Source organism: Lissotriton helveticus, chromosome 3_1, assembly GCF_964261635.1.
Source record: "Lissotriton helveticus chromosome 3_1, aLisHel1.1, whole genome shotgun sequence".
Lineage (NCBI taxonomy): Eukaryota > Metazoa > Chordata > Amphibia > Caudata > Salamandridae > Lissotriton > Lissotriton helveticus.
This window is the reverse complement of record NC_136061.1, coordinates 263351028-263367680: the sequence shown is the minus strand read 5'-3', so window position 1 is coordinate 263367680 and position 16653 is coordinate 263351028. Positions and strand designations below refer to the sequence as shown.

The 16653-nt window shown below is 45.9% G+C and overlaps 1 protein-coding gene across 1 annotated transcript in view; it reads left to right on the top strand.

Moving 5' to 3' along the window:
* Nucleotides 1-16653, top strand: part of AATF (apoptosis antagonizing transcription factor) — a 509083-nt gene that overhangs the window by 281205 nt on the left and 211225 nt on the right. Inside the window, exon 8 of the mRNA XM_078683573.1 lies at nucleotides 3987-4070. Coding sequence (XP_078539699.1) covers nucleotides 3987-4070 — 84 coding nt within the window. The remainder of the gene's footprint in view (nucleotides 1-3986; nucleotides 4071-16653) is intronic.

Below are 16653 nucleotides of genomic sequence, written 5' to 3'. Positions count from 1 at the left end.
CGTTGCATCAGATTTATCCTCAGCTGCAACAGGGAGACTGGCTGTGTGCCATAGATCTTCAGGATGCATACTTCCATGTGCCCATTGCACACAAACACAGGAAGTTCCTGCGATTCCAAGTCGGCTCCAATCATTATCAGTACACAGTACTGCCATTCGGATTGAAGTCTGCGCCCAGGACATTCTCGAAGTGCATGGCAGTGGTAGCCGCACACCTAAGGAAGAACAGGGTGTTTGCCTACCCGTACCTGGACGATTGGTTGATCAAGGCCTCCTCCTTCTCGGAAGCTCAAGCGCACTTCCGGAAGACGTGCGTTCTCTTGAACAAGCTGGGGTTGCACATCAACATGTCCAAGTCTGTCCCGACTCCGGTCCAGTGCATACAGTACTTGGGAGCCTCCATCAATACGCTGCCAGCAAGCGTGTCTCCTTCGGAGGAGAGACGGTTATCACTCCTTCGGAAGGCTCAGGCTCTTATGACCGCTCCATCTACAACAGTGAGGACGGTGTCTTCTCTACTGGGGTCGATGGCCTCTTGTATCTTCCACACGCACGGCTGCACATGAGACCATTGCAGGAGTGCTTGGAGGATCAGTGGGATCAGAGGAAAGGATCTTGGGACGACAAGATACGACGGTCTCTGCATGCTCTTCAGTCTCTGAAGTGGTGGTGTTCAGCGGAGAATCTCCTGAGAGGGATTCCCTTCCACAAAGACATTCCCAAGCAGACTATTGTGACGGATACGTCTCTCCACGGCTGGGGGCGCACTCCGGAGACCTACAGATTCAAGGGACGTGGTCCCAGATGGAGTCCACGTACCACATCAATTTCCTGGAACTCAGAGCTGTTCACTTGGCACTGAAGGCCTTTCTTCCGTCCCAACTCTTTGCTTGTTCAGACAGACAATACGACAACGATGTATTATCTCAACAAGCAGGGGGGGTCGAGATCGCGCACTCTGTCGCAGGAGGCGCAGGCGATCTGGCACTGGCTTCTGGCCAGAGGACTGACGATAACGGCCACCCATCTACCAGGTGTGCAGAATGTTCAGGCAGACGCACTGAGCAGACTGATCCAGGAAAACCAAGAATGGGTCATAAACGACGAAGTACTAGGAGAAGTCTTCGCAAGGTGGGGGACTCAGACGTAGATCTGTTCGCCACCGCCGAAAACAGCAAATGCCGAGACTTCGCCTCCAGGTACTACCAACCAGGGACGCTGGGGAATGCGATATGGATCAACTGGTCGAACAGCTTTCTGTACGCTTTTCCACCCATTCCCCTGATTCCGGCGGTGCTCATCAAACTGTCCCAGTCCAAGGCACGGATGATCCTGATTGCCTCGGAATGGCCCAGACAGTGGTGGTTCACGGAACTGCTTCACCGGTCGCTCCTTCCTCACATTCGGCTGCCGTGCAGGCCGGACCTTCTCACGAAGTTTGGGGGGCAGATGTTGCACCCCAACCTCTCGTCTTTGAGTTTGGCGGCATGGCTCCTGAGATAGTGCAATATGGCCATCTGAATCTACCAGAAGATTGCATGGACATACTGAAGGAGGCTAAGCGACCTTCCACTAGGACTTCTTATGCTTACAAGTGGAAGAGGTTTTGCATCTGGTGCAGGTCTAAGAACTATGACCCGACGACATGCAAGGAAGATGTCATCCTTCCATATCTTCTACATCTGGCGCAGTCTGGCCTTAATGTCCATTCCATTAAGGTTCATCTGGCTGCTTTGACTGCCTACAGGAAATGCCCTTCACAGACTTCCTTCTTTCAGATCCCTGTGATGAAAGACTTTTTGGAAGGCTTGAAGAAAGTGTTCCCTCCTGTCCGGCTTCCTTCGCCTTCATGGGAATTGAATGTGGTGCTGTCTAGATTGATGAAGGAGCCTTTTGAACCTATTCATAAGGCTTCGTTGCAGCACCTATCCTGGAAGGCGGCGTTCCTCGTGGCCATTACATCGGCCCGCAGGGTGAGTGAAATTCAGGCGTTGTGTTGCCAAGAACCTTATACTGTATTTCATGCTGCTAAAGTTGTTATGCGTACTCACCCTAAATTTCTTCCTAAAGTTATATCTGACTTTCATGTTAACCAGACCATAACTTTACCTACGTTTTTTCAGAATCCTTCCTCTCCAGCGGAAAGGTCCCTGCATTCCCTGGCTGTTAGGAGGGTGTTGAAATTTTATCTGGATAAAACCAAGGATATTCGTAGGTCAGACCAATTGTTTGTCAATTATGGATCAGTCAGGACAGGTATTGCTACCTCTAAACAGTCCATTTCTAGGTGGATTGTGTCCTGTATACAGTTGTGTTACCAAAAAGCTGGTAAGACCTTAGGGGGTAAACCTAAGGCTCATTCCACCAGGGGCAAAGCTGCCGCAACTGCTTTGCTCCGTAATGTTCCGATTGCAGAAATCTGCAAGGCGGCCACTTGGAAGTCGGTCCATACCTTTGCTAAGCATTACTGCCTGGACACTGATGCCAGGGCAGACGCTCAGGTTGGGCAGGCTTCGCTGCGAAATCTGTTCGCACAGTAGTGGTGTTATTTCTCTTTTCTCCGCCGCCGCTTTGGTGTGGGGATAGGCTTGCCATTCTATTCACTAGATTATGACTATACACAGAGATCCCCTACTACAGAAGGAGTAGTTTCTGTCCTGTAACTCCAGTTCTGTAGTAGGGGTATCTCTGTTATAGTCATAAGCGCCCGCCCTCCTCCCCGGTGGAGAGAGATATTCATGTATGGAATGCTACAGGTCTGGCGTGTTACGCCTTCAAAAAGAACTGAAAGTAAAAGGGACCTGCAGTGCATTCTGGGATACTGTGAAGTTCTGGAAGGTTCTCTTAAAGGCACAGTATCCTGTTTTGAGCCACATAATGGCAGCCTATGGGGCTTGTCTGTCCAGGTCTTTCTCTCTATCATTCCAGAGGGTTTTTGCTGTTAAAGCAAGGGAAATCTGGACAGGCTTTGCTGTTTGTGGATTTTTGGTGGAATTTCTAGTTGAAGTACTGGACAGTGTAGCCTTTAGATATAGGCTGCATTATCTGTCTTTAATTCTCTCTTAAGTGTCTGTGCAGTTATGCATTTTTCGACACCTTAACAGATTATTTTTGATTGCTCCGGGGTCCACACACATGGGCGGGACTATTCACTAGATTATGACTATAACAGAGATACCCCTACTACAGAACTGGAGTTACAGGACAGAAACTACTCCTTCTAATGTAATTCAATGTGCTGATCTCAGAAGAGTGGATGGTGAGGTTGGCTTGGCTGGGATTCAGTCTTGTAGAGTGCATGTCAAATCTGATGTCAACACTGAGGGTTAACTCTCTGAGCCATCCTGTTGCACACCATCTTTGGTCTCTTTCTGACTGCCCCATTGTCCAAGACATGTGTAAATTGTCTAAGGCTGTGGTTAAATCGGTTACATGTCACTCAGCCCACTTGCATATTACATCTGGATATTTAGTAATCTAGGCATCCTCCGCCTACTCAATATTTTCCATCTGCTCAGACCCTCTCTGTGCTTAAAGGGGCTATGTGATACCAGCTTGCCTGTATGTGACGTTGGCTAGACCCTGCCCAGTTCATCTTTATCTAGCCTCAGTGCAATATAAGTGCCCTAACTTCCACCTGTGTTTAGCTACCTTCAAACCTTGTAGCGCTTGAATACAGGATACCAGCACAGCCACGCTTCTCAAGTGCCATACATTGATTCATTCAAGAGTAGGTGGAATTACACCATGAATTAAGGAACAATGTTGTTTCTTCAACCAGTGTGTAAGTGTGAGAAAGCAAGAAAGAATGTTCCTAACTACAGTGAGCACATTTCTTGGTTTTAGTTATTAAGTGCAAAGTCTTTGGCTATTGATGGACTAAATGTTTGAGGGGTGATTAAATACATTTAGTGTGGGATGTTTATAGCCCCTGTACATTGTAAATCATTAACCGTGTTTTATGAAGGTGTCTTTTACTCTTTAAGGTGACCCCGATTCACGGAAAGTCAAATGCTCACCTAAAAGATTTGGATGAAGAAATTTTCGATGATGATGACTTCTATCATCAGGTAGGCTTCTCGATGGACAGTGGGTCAACGATTTTAAAGCTGTGTGTGAAAGTGACATCAGGGATCACTAACTCCAAGTTATGAACTAGCAGAGCTGAGTAGGTCCTCGAGATCCCCAAGTCTCCTTCCTGGTGGTAGACCCGCCACCAGAATTATGCTAGGAACGTGGGGCAGCCTTGCCAGAAATCCACTAGACACCGCAATGGGCCCAAAGGTATATTTATGCATAGTTTTACTCTCTTGAGTGCAGAGGATACCAGTTAACAGGTTGGGACAAAGTCTGTAACAATAACAAATTCTTCACACTACTTCGACATTTGATGCAATATGATGGGTACTGTAAGAACGTACCAAATATAAATGCAATTGGCATCTAGTGGTACCTCAACAGCGAAGGAGCGAATCTTGGAGGAATCCCTTGACTCCGCAGGTTCTTAGAACCCCATCTTTATTTAATGTATGGGAAAATAAATCAAAACCATTTCAAACACAATTAAATCAAACTAATAATCCTATAGTGTTTCTTGTGAAACTACGTCTCCCAGTCACATGGTGGGATATATTTCTATTAAATTATATAAACACTATTCTGCATCCCTAGGTAAACTGTTACTGCCTTGGTAACACATAATAGAAACGTTCCTACAGGCAGCAATGTTTTTGATATGCTTGATTGGCAAATATTGTTTTTGTTCTAGTGCTAAATACAGTTATCAATTGTTTAAGCATACGTTTAGATGTATATTTTTTTCGTTTCTCCTTAAATCATAACTGGGAATGATTGATAGGGATGTACCTAGGAAAACGTTAAGGAGCTGTTCATCACATTACCACAAAGGGCACTCTGACTTAATACACATCTAATTGTTAGCTACTATCATGGTCATAAATATTCTATACATATAACCTACAATAATGTCTGTAATCCTGGATAGCCACATTATATCATGGATATGATAGTGAACACATTTTAACGGCCCTATAAAACATGCATTAATAATCTTTCTTAGGTTTGTACTTGGATGCTCTCCCTCAGGCAGCATTACTTAAAGAAGTGTTAGGACCCTACCCAAGTCCCACCAGACTATAATCTATCCCATGCGCCGCGTGTGGCATTTGGTCTTTGTTGTATGAGCTTCTTGAGGAAGGAAGCCAGTGTCCGCTCCTGGAGTCCCTCTGAGTGTTTAGGAAGCCAGATCACCTCGGAAGACCTTTCGGGATGTGACGTTGTCAGATTGCCTTCTGAAATATCGCATGTTTTAACACAACATATTTGTACACGGAAGAGTAGAGAACCAATGCATATGCACTGTGATTTTACCCGAAGAACCCTGTTGTGCATTTCCTGATCAGGTACTGGGCACCTTTGTCTATCTGCATTTTACCAAGGGCAGTATTTGTATGCCTGTGTTTCATGGAGAATGCAAGTATTCCAACCATGCATTTGCAGAACTACCTTTGAAAAGTGCATAATGTTGCGGGCTTTGCAGAGGTGCATAAAACCCCTAGGAGATCAAGCAATGTGGATGTGTCAAGATGTGTTCAGTGTTTTCCAGGTGGGCATGCATGGTGCTTTATTATTATCAAATATTTCTAAAGGGCAACTATCACCCAGCGGGCATCCTGGGGCTGCAGAGCTATCAGTGTTTAGGGGGTGACTTTTAGAAGTAGGTATAGGCTAGTAGTTTGCATATATAAAATGTACTCTTTCTACCTTGGAAATAGACGCTTCTTTTTTAAACTTAATAGGTTTGGGTTATTCCTAATATGTAGTGGCAGGCTTTTTCATAGTTGTGCCACTTTTACTTCGAAAGCTGTGCCACCCGGTCATGTTATTTTGAACGGGGTCACTGCTATCAGGTGGGCATCTGATGACCGTAGTCTTCTTGCTAGTTTATAGGGCGTAACTTTGTGTTGTAAGGCCCTGGGTCCTGCACCATGTAGCGCCTTTTGAAGTATGCATAGGGCCTTAAATGTGCACCACTCCTTTACCACGAGCCAGAGCAGTTCCTGCAGTGCTTGAGTTGCGGAGTCCTTTCTCCCTTTGTTGAGTGCAAGTTTAGCTGCCAGCACCTCGAGCCTTTGGAGTCTTTTGAGCAAATAGTCAGGGCAACGTAAAAGTAGTGCATTGCAGTAATCCAGTCTGTTCATTGTGGAGGCCTTTACCACCAGTCTCCTGTAGGGTTGTGGTAGCAGCAGTACAATTTTCTTTAGGCTTTTTAATAAACCATAGCATACCAATGCTGTTTTATTTATCTGTGTTTCCATTGAGAGCCTCACATCAAAATAGGCACCTAGGTTGTGTACTGAGTGTGTCTATTCTGGCGCTGATTTCATTGACCAAGGAAAAACATTGGATGGAAGTTGTTCTTGTGTAACTTCCGGAGCAGCAGAGAAATTCTGTCTTATCCCAGCTTGTTTTGGTCAAGCCAGTGTGCCATTTCTTTCAGGCGGGTGTGCAGGTTAATTATCAGATTTGTATCTGATTTATCTAATGAGATAATCAGTTGGGTGTCGTCTGCATAGTTTACAATCTTAATCCCAAAAGATTTAATCAGGATGGGCAGCGGCCTTGGATACATGTTAAACAAGATAGGGCTCAAGGCGGCGCCTTGCGGAACTCCATGCTCCATCCTTTTGTAGACTAATTTCAAAGGTGGTAAGTTTACTGCTTGCCATCTGTCTGAGAGGTAGGATGCAACCCATTTGAGCATCACCCCTTTTAGTCCGATTTATTCAAGACGTAACAGCAGGATTTCATGATTAACGGTGATTCCAGGTAAAGGCTTCCAGGCTTTGGACTGGTAATGGTACATGTTTTCATCACACGCTTGCGTTACTTGCATAGTATTTTAATACTGTAGTGCTTAATGACTAATCAGAAAATCGATTTTTGAGTAGGCTATATAGAGGGTTTAGTGGGTGGATGTGTTTCACTGGATTATCCCACTTTAATTTTCTTAGGGTTCCTGTTTTTGATTCACATAATCTGTGCACAGCCCTGTGTTACCAGGCAGTTTGTTTTCAATGACCTTCGGCCATGCTGTGCTTCTAAGATATTGTGGGTTGACCCTTTTCTCCTTCCTTTCTCAGTTGCTGTTTGTTCCAAGTCAAAGATCCTATCTTTCACTGGAATACACATCATTCATATTACCACTGAACGCCAAACCTTGCTTCCAGCCCCCGCAGGGCACAGCCAAAGGCTATGCGCAGCAGGGGTTGGAAATTGACTACAGCATAAAAAAACAAAATCACTGGAAAAAAACTGTGTAAAATGGAGTTGGGATCTGGCTCAAATGTGACAAATCACAGAAATTCGCTAGTTTGATGATCAAAACCCATACATAACACACAACTTACCTTGCACAGACCGCCATGATCAAATTACCCATGTGCAAAACCTACAGAAAGAAATTAAAGAGCAAACAAACTAACAACATGGCAGTCTGCGCAAGTTATGGCATGAGCTGTGTGCACCAGTAATAACTGGTTAACTTCAGTGGTTTGTTTCATTGAAGCCTGAACCATAAGTCTGTATCTCACTCTGTTTTTCCAATGAATATGTATATATATTATTCGTAATAATATGTTCGAGGCATACGAGCTGCAGATTGTACACTATGCATAGATCGCCACCTAGTGTTGGGCCCGGATGTTTGCAGTTTGTTGTTGTCCTGAAAAGTTCTTTGAAAGTCACGAGATAGGTGACTCCTCCTTAGGACCACATTGCGCATGGGCATCGGCTCCATCCCCAGATTGTTTTTTTCCGTCATCGGGCTCGGATGTATCTCCTGCGCTCCGGTTTGGAACCAAATATCCTTCGGTGCGCAATCCTCACCCAGTTCGACGGTATTGTCTCAATCGCGATCTACCACGCGATTCTCAACTAACTTCGAAGTCTTCGATTTCGGTCGTCGACAAAGGCCTTCCGGCCTACCTAGGCCTCACTTTCTGGCTCATGGAAAGGACGCCATTCAAGAAATGTCCTCAATGTGGGTCGAAGTTTCCCCACACCGACCTACATGAGGTGTGCAACCTGTGCCTTTCACCGTAGCACGAGGCCAAAGACTGTTCAGCGTGTGCCTCATTCCGCTCCAAGAAGACGATCCGGGAACGACGGGCTCGAAGAACTATGGCTCACTCGTCAGCTCCGATTCCCGACGACATCTTCGATGAGGGCGTCAACGTGCCAGAACACCAGCACGCCGAAGAGAGTATCGGATCATCAGATGCCGAAGACTCCGACATCGAGGATGTCACGCCAGCTCAACGGGTCGTAAGTAAGACCGTCGACCCCACCCCTTCCTCGACACCATCTAAAAAGGCTTCGGTCACACCCTCGCCTTCGGGCTCGGGTGCACACCGAGAGACTGCTTCTAACGCCCCGCTTTCGGGCCCGGCAAAGAAGACCATAAAGCCTTTAGGTGGCTCGGGCTCGAGCCAGCCTACTTCCGATGCCGACCCAGTACCGACACCTAAGAAAAAGCCATCTTTCTCTTCCACCTTGACCGTTGCTTCGACACTCAAGCATACGGCGCCGAAGACTGTCAGCGGTTCATCGACACCGAAACCGCACTTGGAGCAGAGTAAAAAATCAACCAAAGCTCCACACTCACACGCATCGGAGCCGAAAAAACCCTCGGAACCGAAAAAATAGGTTCCCATAAAAGACACTTCGAAAGGGCACACTCCTAAGCCAACTGCCAACTCGATGCCTAAAAAACCTACGGAGTCGAAAATTTAGACACCAAAGGATTTATCAGGCTCACAAGAGCTTTTTACACCGGATCCATAACAAAAAACCCTTGTAAAGGATCCCAAAACTGGACAATTGACTCTCAGCTCCAAGAAGAGACCACTTGAGGTGCCAGCACCTCCTCCCCCTGCAAAGAAGAGAGACATTGCAACCTCTCCATTAAGGGTCCCTTCTCCTCCACCTCCCCATACTGTTCCTACTCATACACCTCCTCCACCACAGCATTCACCTACACCATCTCCTAACTCAGACGATGATGTACTCACAGACTCTGATTATGAAGGTGGGGGTGCACATTACCCACCACACACTAGTAGTCCCCCTCAGTCACCTAATCCATGGGATGATTATAACACCCCTGATGTGCCTTACGTCCCACAGGATGATGTCTATCCTTCCAGACCTTCCCCACCAGAGGACACCATAGGTTCTAACCTGCTAGTCCAGAGAGCTGCACAATATCATGGGGTGGACTTACACACTGATGCAGTGAAGGAAGACTTCCTATTAGACACTTTTGACAACACACAAAGGTTTATGGCCATCTTACCAATGCTTAAGGGCGTCAATAAGCACGCAACAGAGGTCTTTAAAGACTCCGTTAGAGCTAGGGTCCTCAATCCCCGCATTGAGAAAAAATATAAACCTGCCCCTGCAGACCCAGCTTATATTAAAGGCCCAGCACAATTAGATTCTTTAGTGGTATCCAATGCACGTAAACGTGCTAATTCCCAAACAGGTGAAGCCTCACCACCAGACAAAGAATCTAAACTCCTTGACACTTCTGGCAAGAGAACTGCGGCACAAGCAGCTAACATCTGGTGCATTGCCAACACTCAAGCTTTGCTGGCAAGCTATGACAGGGCACATTACGACGAACTAGAGTCCCTAATGTAGCACCTACCAGACAAATACAAAAACAGGGGAAATTAACTTATACAGGAAGATAAAAATATCACTAATACTTCCATCCGTTGTGCCCTAGACGCTGCAGATACTGCCTCAAGGGCAATCAATACCAGCACCTTACTATGCAGACATGCCTGGCTATGTATTTCAGGTTTTAAACCTGAGGTGCAAAACTCTATACTTAATCAGCCATTTGATGAAACACATTTATTTGGCCCAAATGTTGACGTGTCTTTGGAAAAAATGAAGAAAGACACCGACACTGCAAAATCGATGGGAGCCTTGCAGCAGCAAGCTCCCAGACTTTCTTTTCGTCGCTCATCGTACAGAGGCAACACAAGAGGCTACTCCTCAGAAAGTTCCTCCTCTTCCTACAAGACCCCTGGCCAATCCACATTCACCAACGGCTACCAGAGAGGGGGGTACAGGGGTAACAACAACAAAGGCAGAGGCAAAAACAACACCTCCCGCTCTGCCTCTACCCCTACCCAATGACTTTCCTCCCCTTCCCCCCAACATTCCACTCCTGTGGGGGCAAGACTCCAACAGTTTCTGCCTGCATGGATCAACATCACATCAGAAAGGTGGGTGCAACAAAATATTCACTCAGGTTTCTGTCTAGAATTACCATCTACCCCCCCCAAACATACCACCCAAACAGCGTCCAATGTCACAAGAACATCTGTCACTGTTAAAGCAAGAAGAGGTATCTCTGCTAGAAAAAAGTGCAATAGAACTAGTTCCTCTGCACCAGCAATACAAGGGGGTTTACTCTCTATATTTTCTAATCCCAAAGAAGGACGTCTCTCTAAGGCCTATTCTAGACCTCAGACCGCTAAACATATATACACAGTCAGACCATTTTCACATGGTCACACTCCAGCAAGTCCTTCCTCTCTTGTCACAAAACGACTTCCTGGCTACTCTAGACCTCAAGGACGCATACTTCCACATTCCCATTCACAAAGCTCACAGGAAGTATCTCAGGTTTGTAATAGACGGGCAGCACTACCAGTTCAAAGTACTCCCATTCAGAGTCACAACAGCACCAAGGGTCTTCACCAAGTGCTTGGCAGTGGTGGCAGCGCATCTCCGAAGACAGCACATCCAGGTCTTCCCATACCTCGACGACTGGCTCATAAAAGCCAGCTCACACAATCAATGCGTAAAACACACTCATACCACCATCCACCTGCTCCACGACTTGGGGTTCACAATAAACCACACCAGGTCTCATCTACAGCCATCCAAAGTACAACAGTACCTAGCTGCCACGATAAACACCTCAGCTGCGCTAGCTTATCCCACCCCAGCAAGGATAGCCAGCATGCAAACTCTCCTAGCAAAGTTTCAGCTACAACACTCCCTCCCAGCACGAGTGTTCATGCAACTCATAGGGATGATGGCCTCTTGCATCTTCATAGTGCCCCATGCAAGACTTTAAATGTGTCCGCTACAAGAGTGCTTATCACGTCAATGGAACCAGGCTCAAGGTCACTTAACAGACCTAGTGTTGGTAGACGGTCGAACTCATCGCTCTCTGCAGTGGTGGAACACCAAGAACCTTTCCAAGGGACGACCGTTCCTAGAGCCAGTTCTCCAAATAATCTTGACTGCGGGCGCATCGCTCTACGGCTGGGGAGCTCACCTACTGCAACATACCATTCAAGGCAGGTGGACACCGCAAAAAAAGTTACTCCACAACAATCAACTGGAGTTACTAGCAAAGCTGTGTTAGTCCGCACGGACAACATGACAGCAATGTATTACATACAAAAGCAAGGAGGCACGCACTCCCTGCATCTATCTCAACTAGCACAAGAAATATGGAGGTGTGACATACCTCAGAACATATTCCTTCTAGCCCAACATGTCCCAGGAGTACGAAATACTATAGCGGATTTGTTAAGTCGTCAAACACAACAGACCCACGAGTGGGAACTTCATACGCAAGTTCTTCAGCCATTCTTTCAGAGGTGGGGACACCTCAGATAGACCCCTTTGCCACCCACGAAAACGCAAAATGCCCAAGCATAGCCACCAGATATCCACACCCACTGTCCAAAGGCAATGCGATATGGATGAATTGGTCAAACAGATTTGCGTACGCTTTTCCACCTCTACTACTCATGCCACTAGTAGTACGCAAACTACAGCAGCATTCTCTAACCCTCATCCTAGTTGCTCCAACGTGGACCAGACAACCGTGATACACCACACTGCTACAACTGTCTGTGGTACCACACCAAATACTGCGCCTTTCTCCACACCTCTTAACACAGAACCGTGGAGAGATCAGACACCCGGACCCAGCTCAGCTCAACCTTGCGATCTGGCTCCTGCAGTCCTCGAATTTGAATATCTGAACCTTCCTCCAGACTGCATGAATGTCCTTAAATAAGCTAGACGTCCTACCACTAGGGCATGTTCTGCAGCCAAGTGGAAACGATTTGTAATTTATTGTCATAACAACGACATTAATCCCTTAGATGTGGCTATTCAACACATCATAGGTTACTTACTGCATCTTCAAAGATGTAACTTAGCCTATACGTCTATTAGACTACATCTTGCTGCAATAGCAGTATATCTGCAAAACAGACAACATCTATCTCTGTTCAGAGTGCCTGCCATTAAAGCCTTTATGGAAGGCCTTAAAAGAATAATTCCTCCCTGAGTACCACCTTCACCTGTATGGAATTTAAACGTCGTTCTCACACGGCTAATGGGGCCTCCCTTCGAACCCCTGCACAAATGTGAATTACATTTTTTAACCTGGAAGATTGCGTTCCTAGTAGCTATTACCTCCCTGCGCAGAGTTAGTGAACTACAAGCACAAACCATTCAAGAACCCTTTTTGCAAATGCATCAAAATAAGGTTGTTCTGCGTACCAATCCAAAATTCCTGCCTATGGTCATTTCTCCATTCCATCTCAATCAATCTGTGGAACTGCCCGTTTTCTTCTCGCAACCACAGTCAGTAGCAGAAAGAGCTCTTCACACTTTAGATGTCAAGAGCGTTGCTATACTACATAGAAAGAACACAACCCTTTCGTAAGACAAAACAACTTTTTGTGTCTTTCTCACCACCACACAAGGGCAATCCCATTTCAAAAACTGGAATAGCTAGATGGATTGTCAAATGCATATAGATTTGCTACCACAAAGCTAAATGTACGCTATCTGTTCCTCCTAAAGCCCACTCTACCAGAAAGATAGGGGCTTCAATGGCATTTTTAGGGAACATTCCCCTAGACAACATCTGCAGAGCAGTCACATGGGCTACACCGCACACATTCACAAAACACTATTGTGTAGATGTGCAAACAAAACAAGCTAATGTGGGCCAGGCTGTTCTCAAAACATTATTCCAAACTACTGCAACAGATAGGGGTGGTCGCTGCTAAGAGTGGGTACTGCTATATAATCTATGCATAGTGTACAATCTGCAGCTCATATGCCTCGAACGGAAAATGCTACTAACCAGTATGCATCTGTTCTTGGCATGTAGAGCTGCAGAGTTTTACACGCCCACCCGCCTCCCCGGCTACCCTTGCCTGTTCTAGTATTATCTTAATTAGATACAAATTACACAAGCATCCTTCCTGTACTTCCAAAGCTCCATCATTTCCCTAATGGCGAAAAACAATCTGGGGATGGAGCCGATGCCAATGCGCAATGTGGTCCTAAGGAGGAGTCACCTATTTTGTGACTTCCAAATAACTTTTCAGGACAACAACAAACTGTAAACATCCGGGCCCAACACTAGGTAGCGATCTATGCATAGTGTACAACTCTGCAGCTCTACATGCCAAGAACAGATGCATACTGGTAAGTAGCATTTTCCTTTTTTTAAAAATTATTGTGTAAATATATTTTAAAATAATAAGAGTTGTGGATTGTATTTTTGGGGAATTCGTTTAGATGAAGTGACATTTTTTGTGAATTTAAAAAGCGATCCCTGGTGAGGGTTCTGCAAACACACTGAGAAATCCTTTTTTAACATTTAAATGCTAATTATTTAATTTAATCAATAAGACAATATATCAAATAAAGATAAGTGTTCTCTCATTAATAAAATAATAAGAAAAAAGCAGTACCTGGGGGATGTTTCAACACCTGGCTAGCTTAAAAAAACAATTCAATTACACTTATTGTGTATGGACAAGTAGAAGGCTTAATTAAATATAAAAGTATTAATGAAGTAAAAATTATTTAAAAGAAATAATAATTACAGATAAAGGTAAGACAGAAGTTAGTCTTGCAGCACAAAAAATAAGAAATAACTTAATATCAACTTAAGTAATGAAAAAATATAAAGATAATGGTTTCAGTTAGGACTAGCAAAAAGGTTGACTCATAGATTACAGTAAATACTTTACATTTTTTTCCCAAATAATTTACAAAATTGTAAGGCATATAAGATGATGAAATGGAAGCATGAGGAGTTGGCTAGGAGATGGTTGCAGAGTGGAAAAACATACCTCCATGAGAAAATGTCAGACAACGAAAAGCACATGAGGAAATGGCAGTAGATCAAATGGCAGGCACACATTTCTTACCTATACACAGTCCAAAAAGAGTTGATACCCGGGGTTGAAATGTCTTCTTTGGCATCCATAAAATTGGATCTGACTATCTATGTGAATAAGCTTCACACAAGTGATGACGGGCTACTGGTACTACATTACCACACTTGGCTACAGTCAACCGTTTTTTTAGGCATTATCCAGTTGTCCCTCATAGATATGCCCTTTGACGGGACTCACCTGTTTGAGGACAAGACAGATTCCGCTCTCGAGTGGTTCAAGGAAAGTAGGGCCTCTGCATGCTGCATAGGCTTATCTGCCCGACCTCATCAGCCTCATCAATTCTATCACTCCTCCCGTGGCAGAAGCACCCTATACCATCAGCCAATCCAGCCTCAACAAGGTTCCCAGCTATTTCTCGGTCTAGGCCATGGTGCCCACCACCCCCATGGTCATAATATGGTGCAGGTGGGTCCTGCAAATTGTTTGGATTGGGTATGCCCTGCTTTTCCTTTCCATGTCACTGCACATTCCACTGTGCCCCCCATCCCCTTCCCACACCTGACAGAGGACAAACAGTCTGTTTTACAGAAGGAAGTGCAAACCCTTTTGGCCAAAAGGGCTATTGAGAGGGTGCCTGCGCCAGAAGTAGAATGTGGCTGTTATTCCAGCTACTTTCTGATGCCCAAAAAGACAGAGGAATTCACCCTGTTTTAGACCTGCTCCCTCTCAATACCTTCCTACAGAAGGAAAAATGTAAGATGCTCACACTGGTGCAGGTCTTGTCCGCGCTCGACACTGGAGACTGGATGGCGGCTTTGGGCCCAGAAGGGCACTGGTAATAACTAAGAAGAGCACTGGAAATGCTCCTGCCCCACCATGAACCAGTGGTAGTGCTGATGTCTATTTTCATTTACCTGTCCTGCAGGCCCATCAGCACTACCGCTGGTTCATGGTGGGGCAGGAGCATTTCTAGTGCGCTTCTTGGTTATTACTAGTGCCCTTCTGGTTTTCAGAAGTGATGGTGTTGGTGGCCGCTCACCTTCGGAGGTCAGTGGGACCCAGTCTCCCCCTACCTTTGAATAATAGCTGTTGAAGGCGGGCTCATTCCAATCAGTCACCAGCCACCTACAGACTACGATGAAATTCTTGACATCTCTGGGGTTCACGATCAATGTGCCCAAGACACACCAGATTCCTTCTCAGACGCTCCCCTTCATTGAAGCCATTCTGGGCACGGTTTGGTTTCATGCCTTTCCCCAAAAAAGGAGAGTCCAGGACATTCAGGCTATAATCCCGACCTTTCAGCCTTGGTCCTAGATTTCAGTGCAGTCAACTGTGATACTGATGGCCTACTGTATCCTGCTGAACGAGCACGCGAAGTGGCATATCTGCAGTGAAATCGGAAGCCTCAGTAAACCCACCATCAACGAGCCCTCTCCGACCACATCCTGATTTCACATGAGACTGCAAAAGATCTACAGTGGGGGTCGCTATACCACAATTGGGCCAGTGGCAGACCCGTACCGTTCCCCACCCAGAGCTGACAGTGGTGAGCGATATATTGTTTGAGGATTGGGGTGGCCATCTGGGAGAGGTGGAGATCAGAGGCCTCTAGTCTCTGGCGGAGTCCCAGCTCCATATCAAACTACTGGAAGTGAGGCCATCCACTTGCCACTGAAAGCATTCCTTCCGTCCATCAGAGGGAGGTTAATATAGCTGCCCACAGAAAACACTACTGCCATGTACTCCTGCAGCAGCAGGCAGGGCAGGGTTACGGACCCTGTGTGAGGAGGCCCTGCGACTCTGGAAATGGCTGGACCACCAAGTGAATTTGCTGGTTGTGAACCAACTAGTGGGCTTTTTAAATACCAGAGTGGATGAGGTCAGCCATTAGCACCTAGGGGACAATGTGTGGCAGATCAATCCAGAGGTGGTATAAGGTCTCTTTCGGGAATGGGGAGAACCTTGGCCTGATCTGTCCACCACTGCTCAGAACACCCAATGTAGGCACTTCTGCACGCTGGCGTTTCTATTGAGTCGCTCGCTCAAAGACTCATTCTGCTTTGAGTAGAACTCGGGACTCCTGTGTGCCTTTCCACTGATACTATTCTTAAGATCCGAAACTGTGGGACCCAAGTCATGCTAGTTGCTCCAGGCTGGGCACAGGAGGGTTTGGTATCCAGAACTCCTGGCATGAGCATCTGTTATCTGATCAGCCTGCCCCTGTAGGAGGATCTACTGTCAGCAGTAAGGCAGGGTTCTTTGCACTCTTCACATTCATGCATGGAGTTTGAGCGGCAACAGCTGATCACCTTCGACCTTCCTCCTGAAGTGGTTGTCTTTTTGACAGCCAGACATCCCTCAACAAAAACTATATACGCCTGTT